The sequence below is a fragment of the Platichthys flesus genome, chromosome 19 (assembly GCF_949316205.1).
Source record: "Platichthys flesus chromosome 19, fPlaFle2.1, whole genome shotgun sequence".
Taxonomy (NCBI): domain Eukaryota; kingdom Metazoa; phylum Chordata; class Actinopteri; order Pleuronectiformes; family Pleuronectidae; genus Platichthys; species Platichthys flesus.
In genome coordinates, this window is record NC_084963.1 from 7,883,901 (window position 1) to 7,891,890 (window position 7,990).

Sequence of the window (7,990 nt, forward strand, 5' to 3'; positions counted from 1 at the left end):
CTGTTTTGTGTTAGGTGGAATTGTTGCTGTTAAGAAATATGAACAGCAGGTGGCAGCCGTCTCTCTGATGAGATCTTATAAATGTTATTTCATTATTTAAATAGAGGTAAAATCAGCTGATTATTTTTGCTGAATTTATTTGAGCTGTCACACATCATGAACAAACATCTGACTGGGAAATATCATCTTGCGGAATGCAAACCAACCAAAACCATTGTACCTGTTTAATTGTATGTACAGATACAGCTATTAGCACAGTTGAGTAAAATCCATTCGAACAAAAAAAAAGTTTTATCTAATTTATAGATTTCAGGCAGATCTTTTACCTTATTTCTTGTCTTACAGTCATCTTTCCGCCTGTGAGTCCACGCACTGGGCACAGCGTGACGTATACAAGCCGTATTCTCGCGAGTTTTCCCGCGAACCGGCACTCGGCGGGTCAACGTGTGCTCGGCGGACGCAACCTAGCCTTTGCTAACTCTTCATGTAAAGAAACCTCCCCAGATTCCCTCGGCAGCGTTGGTCGTCGACACGAATCACCGCCACCATGACTATCCTCGACAAAATAGCGGAGATTGAGAGCGAGGTGAGTTTTAAAAGCAGAGAGAGAAGAAGAAGAAGAAGAAGAGGCCCGGTGAATCAGTCACGTTTTAGCTAACCGCTAGCTGCTAGCATACGATGCTCCCACAGCTGGGCCTCACACACATATATCTGTATTCAGTTCACTAACACGTCACAGCGTTCATCTGTATGTGCTCATTTAACTTGTAGCTGTATTATAAAAAGAATAAAACTGATTGAATGTTGGGGCTAATCCTCGTGTTGCTGGCTTAGATCGGGTCTAACCTTTCTCAGGGCTAAACTAATGTTAGTAACTGCACATTAATATGTATCTTGTGGCTATTAAATCGTGTTACCCATGATCAAATCAGCGGAATATGAATTTCACCCAGTAGCCTGCGTTTTAAATGAGTTTCTGGATGTTTCCTTTCAAGGGTGGTTTCCATATAGGGACATTAGAATGAGATGAGATCAGACTTGATATTTCCATCATGTGTTTCAGCAGCAGTGGATAGAAATCAGTAAAAGTAATAAACGAGTGAACGTGCAATGGAATACAGAAATGAATAGAATAGAAATAACATACGTTGTTAATAGATTATAGTGTGAGCAGAATATGTAATTATTTATATATATATATATATATAGTGTGAAAGCTTTTAGCCATTTAACTGCACAGATAGAGATTAGTGTATCAGAGTTAAATGATCTGAACCTGTATCAGTTTACAGTAATGTATAGGGTTTGAAAGTGGCACTTAACAAAAGTCTTCTCCAAATAGAAATACGTTGTTAATGTTAAATATGGTAAGATAAGAACCTCCTTTAGAGGAAATTAATAAAAATGACAAAACCGCATCAACAAGTAGCAGCACAGGGAGAAAATATTGTAAGAGTTAAAGTATTAATTAAACTAGAAATATTAAAGATGTAGAGGAGTATTATTACTTTGAGTAGCTTGATCATTTGAGCTGAAATAGAACAGGATAGTATATGAGTCAGTCATAAAAGGTTATAACAAGATAACTTAAGTTCATCTACAATTAGCTGTTATGAAAACCAACAGATCCTTGGACCAGCTTTCATTGTTATACAACACTCATCTGCTCTGTTATTGTCAAATGCAGTTTAATGGCCAGTCATGTCTCTGAGACATTTCAGAGCAACCCAGTCATTGATTAATTGTCAACATAATTGACAAATTAAAAAGAATCATTACTCTCAGCCATCTCTTACCGTATCGGTCGCAATTAGCTTTATTATTCAGAAAAAGTATATATTTTTTGCTAATCACTGGTTTTTACAAATCCGTCATGCAAAGAACAGGGTTGAAACCTCATGTTGTTGGTTGTAGATGGCCAGGACGCAGAGGAACAAGGCCACAGCTCACCACTTGGGTCTGCTCAAGGCACGTCTCGCCAAACTGAGGAGGGAACTCATCACCCCAAAAGGAGGCAGCGGTGGTGGAACAGGAGAAGGTAAGACCATTTTTAAATGTTCCGTCTACCTACAGTGGAAAGACAAGTAAGTGATCCATTAAGGATTAGCTGTATTTGTGTATATGGTCAGGTGTTCATCCAAGTTACAACAATCTTTGGAGCTGGTTGACCAAGTTAAGCAGGGTATCTTAGAGTTGGGTGAATTAGGTCCTTTTTAAATGGTTTGTATACATTATGAGCACTGTGCGAGTCCGTTTGTTTTATTCTAAATATATCTTAAACCCTTTTCTGTTCCGTAATACATCACAGCGGGTATTTGATTATAGTATGATTTATTTTTTGTGTTTTAGGTTTCGATGTAGCAAAAACCGGGGATGCTCGTGTTGGCTTCGTTGGATTTCCTTCCGTAGGAAAGTCTACGCTGCTTAGTAACCTTGCAGGCGTGTATTCTGAGGTTGCCGCCTATGAGTTCACCACTCTCACCACAGTACCTGGAGTCATTCGCTACAAAGGCGCCAAAATTCAGGTACAAGGATTTGTTTGTTTGATACCTGCAACCTTTTTTGTTTAGGATGTTTTAAGTTGCTTATTTTATGTTCTTGCCTTCTTCCTTTTCAGCTTCTCGATCTCCCAGGAATCATTGAGGGAGCCAAGGATGGCAAGGGCAGAGGCCGACAGGTCATCGCAGGTAAAGATTTGAGACTAATGAAGGTTTTTATTCACCAAATACAAACGGGTGACAAAGTGTCCTAGTAAGTTGTTGTGCCTCCATGGGCCTCTCGACGACTTAAATACACCATGTCATTTATACTATTGGAGCGATGAAACGACTTTCTTGCTAATTAAATTCCCTCATTTGGTGTTCTAATGATAGTTGAGGTGAGTGCTGTCTTTACATGTCATTCCTTTCTTTTTCAGTTGCTCGAACCTGCAACCTGATCCTCATCGTGCTCGATGTGTTGAAGCCTCTTCTCCATAAGAGACTCATAGAGCATGAGCTGGAGGGCTTTGGCATCCGACTGAACAAGCAACCACCCAACATTGGTTTCAAGAGGAAGGACAAAGGAGGCATCAACTTCACAGCCACAGTAATTCTCAAAAAGCACAACAGCAATTTAAAGTTTCATGTCTTCATATGTCACTGAAATTAAAAAGTACTGCAGGTCTGAGTTCCCACTAGATTTCAGTGATGAGATTTGTGAGTTTTTACTTGTCCTTATAACCAACTGAAAAGTGAGACTACTACAGCGTGGGGGGATGCTGCCACTATTTCCGCCTGCAGATGTCTGAAGTCATTTGTCAGTGTAATTTGAGGATGGGATCTTTTCTGGCCTCCAATTAATTAAAATAAATGTATGGAATCCATTTGGATCAAATAAGTTGTTTAAAGTTTGTTCCGATCTGCAGAAATAAATTGGGTAAATGTTATTTCACTCTGGTAAAATCAAGCTGAAAACTGTCCGATGCTGTCGCCCACTGGCCATGCATGAGATTACACTTATTTCTGTAACGTGCCAACATTTGGTTTGTAACTGATTAACAGTTATCATTGACTTAACATGTTTTTAGGTATAGATTTTCACGAGAGTACTAGAAGCGTGATGTTCGATGTACGACGTGAAAACATTAATACTGTCTGTACCTAATATTAGAGCCCATCCCGCAATGGAGTATTGGATCAGATGCCTAAACCAATTTTAGATTCAATATATAGGCATTTATATATGTATGTTTGTCTGTGTATGTGTAGCCAAAGAAAATTAATGAATATGCATTCCTCCCAAAAAAGTGTTCTTAGCAAACACTGCCTCTGCCTGATTTGCGCAGGCAATTCTTTACATTATGTGATATATATATATATATATATATATATCACATATTATCTGTGTACATATTCTGCCTCTTTGATGGGTTAATATATATACTTCTATATCAGTTTGGTTTTATTCAACATATTGAACATATGTCCTCTACCGCTCGTGTTAACAGACATCATACCCTCCCTCTTCCTCCTTAGTGTGTACAAACTGAGCTGGATTCTGAAACGGTGAAGTCTATCCTGTCCGAGTACAAGATCCACAACGCCGACATCACTCTGCGCAGCGACTCCACAGCCGATGACCTCATTGATGTGGTGGAGGGAAATCGGTAAGCTGCTGAAGTGCCAGAATGGGCCCGCCTTAGTCATCTCCAGTGGGTGCGGCCTGCTGGAGCCTTAAAAATCTCATCTGTTCCTACTACACCAATGCAGATACATTAGTAAATGTGGTAAATGTCCTATGCAGTGCAGTGTTTCCACTTGTATTATATCTTTAGTTAATCATTATCATCACTAACCTAGAAACCTTAAATGCAAGAATACAACAATTGCTTTAAAATTTAGTATGTGGATGATGTGAATGTATGTAAAACCAAGAGTTCGGAATTCCTTTCCCACTGCTGAACACTGATAGTTGTGGATTGTGCAGTAATTGAATGGTCAGCAGCCACTTACAGTCTCTTGTCACGACAGGGTCTACGTCCCGTGCATATATGTGCTCAACAAAATCGATCAAATCTCCATTGAGGAGTTGGACGTCATCTACAAGGTGCCCCACACTGTCCCCATCTCAGCCCACCACCACTGGAACTTCGATGACCTGCTGGAGAGGATGTGGGATTACCTAAGACTTGTGCGCATGTAAGAGATTATAATCCAGTCTTAACAGGGGGGTTTGAATGGAGGGGAAAGACGGTAGCTGCAGAATTTGGATATTTTAATTTGTTCAGATTCATTTTAAAATTTGATGAGTTAGATACAAGTGCTGTAATGCATTTGCAAAAATTTGACAGAGATGATTTTTTTAATTTGCAGCTACACCAAACCCAAAGGCCAGCTTCCTGACTACACGTCTCCTGTTGTCCTCCCTGACGGCCGAACTACAGTCGAGGATTTCTGCTTGAAGATTCACAAAAGCCTCATGAAAGAGTTGAAATAGTGAGTATCATTCTCCGTCTCTGAGCACCAGCATAGATTTGATAATTTCTCCATTTCTCTTAAACGCAGCTCCAAGAGTGGTAACTGTTTTCTTTTTTTTCCATAATTTTCTTTTTCAGTTTTAATATAAAATGCAGCTCAAGGTTAACATGATTAAGATGGTTAAAGAATCTATAAAGATTGTTTTATATTATAATTTATAATGTATTTTTGAAAAGTGTTAAAGCAATGTCACATTTAAAATAAAAACTACACGTAGTTGAATTAACTCGAAGCAAGACTAAGATTAATTTAAGAGCAGTTTTAGAACATATTGGTGAGTTGTGTGCTTTGTCCTGCATTTCACATCATTCATTTGCTTTTTTCTTTAAGGTTTTTTTAAGAACAGTCATTATTAGAACCAGTGTACAACAAAATGACTCGTTGTTATTGAAACAATACAGTCGCTTTAATCACAGCCATTGCCTTTTTAGTGGTGAGATACGCCATGTAAGCTTTAATTGGAGAGTTTGGATTAGGATCTCAGATGATGTGTGGCTCCACCATCTTCAAATGGGGGGGAGCTAAGATCGTCAATCAGTCAATACGTTAGTGCTACTAAGCATTAGCCGTCCTCCAGGGAATGAACAGGTCACATATGCGATTAGAGAGCCGCGGTAACTAAAGGATGTCATTGTACCCTCTAGGTTCCTTTATAGCTGCAGATCCAGTGTTTCTGCTGCAGAGAAAGAATAAAATCTCTTACCTATTTTATTTGTTTATTAAATAGGACGCTCGCCGGACGAGCTTGCTCATTTTTTACTTCTCTTCAAAATGGTGTAAAATTAATTCATCCTTCACGTACTATAATTTTTTTTCAAATCTTCCTCTTTCAGTGCTCTTGTGTGGGGAGCTTCGGTGAAACATAACCCTCAAAAGGTGGGCAAGGACCACCTTATGGATGACGAAGACGTAATCCAGCTGGTGAAGAAGTAAAAAAGGAGTCTCCAGTTCCCTGCATGGCCGGCGTATCACAAAGTGTTTTGTACAGTTGCTGGGTAAATCGACGAACATATCCATCAGACCAACTGTGTTGTGTGGTTCCCAGATTCTTTGCTGTAAGTTAAACCAATGAAATGAATGCGAGTGTCACCTTTAAAATAACCTACATTACTTACCACCATGATTAGTTCATATTGAATATTGGTTTAAGACTTGCATTAAAATCTGTACAATAAAAACTTAAAGGAACGTTGCCTCTGACTTTTTATCAACCCATCTTAAATTAGGGTTTATTAATCGCATATGAATGCTAGCATGTATTTAAGAAGTATAACTAGGCACACTTCTTAACTTAAATTTATGTGATTTAATGTGCTACATGCAAACTGCTGCTTCGGTACCACAGGAACGTATCATTGAATCTGCTCTCAGTTCGACAGCCCTCTCAGAATCACAGCAGTTCTAAGCAGCAGTTTTACCACGACCACTCGAGTCCGCCTCCGACAGGAAAGGAAAAAAGGTCTCCTTTGAAAGCCCTGTCCAGAGAAGTGATTTATGTGACATTGATGATGAAGGCAGTTATTCAGGCTGTTGGCCCACCCCCTCTCGTAAGGACGGCCACTCAGGTTAATCAGTTCATTCACTCAGACGCAGTCTGGGGACATCGTCCGCCAGCTGTTCACAACTAACAAGACTCCACAGAGTAAGAATCCAGAGCATTTCATCAGACCCAGGAGCACTGCTTGAGGCGAGCATTATCTAATGTCAATATGTTGCAACCTGTAAGAAGTGGAGCAGCCATTTTGTGTCTGAGCAACTGATAGAAGCCGGTGACTGCAGAGGATGGCGCAAGTGCAAAGCAGAGTAAATAGTACGATATTGTCCGAGTGGAAATGTGAAGAATAAAGACCAATGAACCGAGCAAAGACTGTTGAGCTGAGCTTTTCCAAACGTGTGTGTGATTGTAGTACAGCATATTTGATACACTGCAAAGATGTGGTAGCAGATTTGTCAGGTGAAATAAACTCACCTATAATTTAAAAATTATACACAAAATATATAAAACTTGTTAGGGTATGTTTCTTCTTGGAACAATACAGAATATTTTGTATATAAAAATGCAACTCTACCGATCTTGCATGTCAATTATTAAAAAAGACATTATGGCAAAGAAAAGAAATATCTCAAATCCTGATCCCCAATTAACCTAATCCACAAAATTCAGTAAAATTTGTAGTTGTCGAGAAAAACCACAAAACTTTTTACACTTATACAAAAGCAACCATCGATACACTCGGTTATTCTGTGGTTACAAAGGGTCTGAGTCTGAACAACGTGGATAACAAACAAGACATTTGTTTTAATATTATTAATGTTATATGTGCAACAGGGTTTCTTTTCCAATGACTGTATGAATAAAAAGTGCAACTCTCTGTTGTAGCTCAATAGCAGCTGTACCTCACTTTAGTCTTCAGTGAGGCTGCTTTTGAGAGTGTATCTGATGTTGTAGACGACAGTTCTTACTGAGAGAAAAGACACTTCTTTTTTTTTTTTAGGGAAAGCTGCAGTGGTGGAGGGTAATGCATGGCTGTCCAGCAGCAGCAGGATCAACCCTCCTCAGACACCGCCTCTTCCCCACCCTCTTTTACCCTGTAAATTACAGCAGCACTTTAGCTAATGAAAGAGTTGAAGACCGGGCACTAATAAAAGCCATTAAGTGAATAAAGCACTTCCCCCTCTAACAAAATTAAAGAATCTACCCATTTGGAGAGGGAGGACTTTGTATTAATATTTATGAAATGCGGAACCCAGCGGCCCCCCCAAACTCCCCAACCCACATCCAATCCTAGCCTGACCAAGTCCTCCTTGCCATTGCACCTATCCCAAGAGAACATCACCAACCCCTCCTAGCTGGAAGGAGGGGCAGGAGACGGGGACTTGAAGGGTGCTGAGGACGCAGTCTGGACAGTCTGTCTCAAGTAGAGCAAGCTGGAGGACCCCTCCAAAGACTGCTCAGCACCCGACCGCCTTCA

General features: G+C 39.8%; 1 protein-coding gene across 1 annotated transcript; it reads left to right on the forward strand.

Moving 5' to 3' along the window:
- The first annotated feature begins 413 nt into the window (after positions 1-413).
- On the forward strand, positions 414-6,206 carry drg1 (developmentally regulated GTP binding protein 1). The gene is made up of 9 exons (XM_062413085.1): positions 414-586; positions 1,915-2,038; positions 2,350-2,525; positions 2,618-2,687; positions 2,918-3,087; positions 4,017-4,147; positions 4,512-4,679; positions 4,854-4,976; positions 5,852-6,206. Exons 1-9 carry the CDS (start codon positions 548-550, stop codon positions 5,949-5,951), a joined length of 1,101 nt encoding a protein of 366 aa, XP_062269069.1. The 5' UTR covers positions 414-547; the 3' UTR covers positions 5,952-6,206.
- The last annotated feature ends 1,784 nt before the right edge of the window (positions 6,207-7,990 follow it).

Excerpts from the sequence above, each read along its gene's own strand:
- drg1 (XM_062413085.1), top strand. The coding sequence starts at position 548 with ATGACTATCCTCGACAAAATAGCGGAGATTGAGAGCGAG. Across the intron at positions 2,039-2,349 it reads CGGTGGTGGAACAGGAGAAG|GTTTCGATGTAGCAAAAACC; the intron begins GTAAGACCATTT and ends TTTGTGTTTTAG. Across the intron at positions 4,680-4,853 it reads TACCTAAGACTTGTGCGCAT|CTACACCAAACCCAAAGGCC; the intron begins GTAAGAGATTAT and ends TTTAATTTGCAG.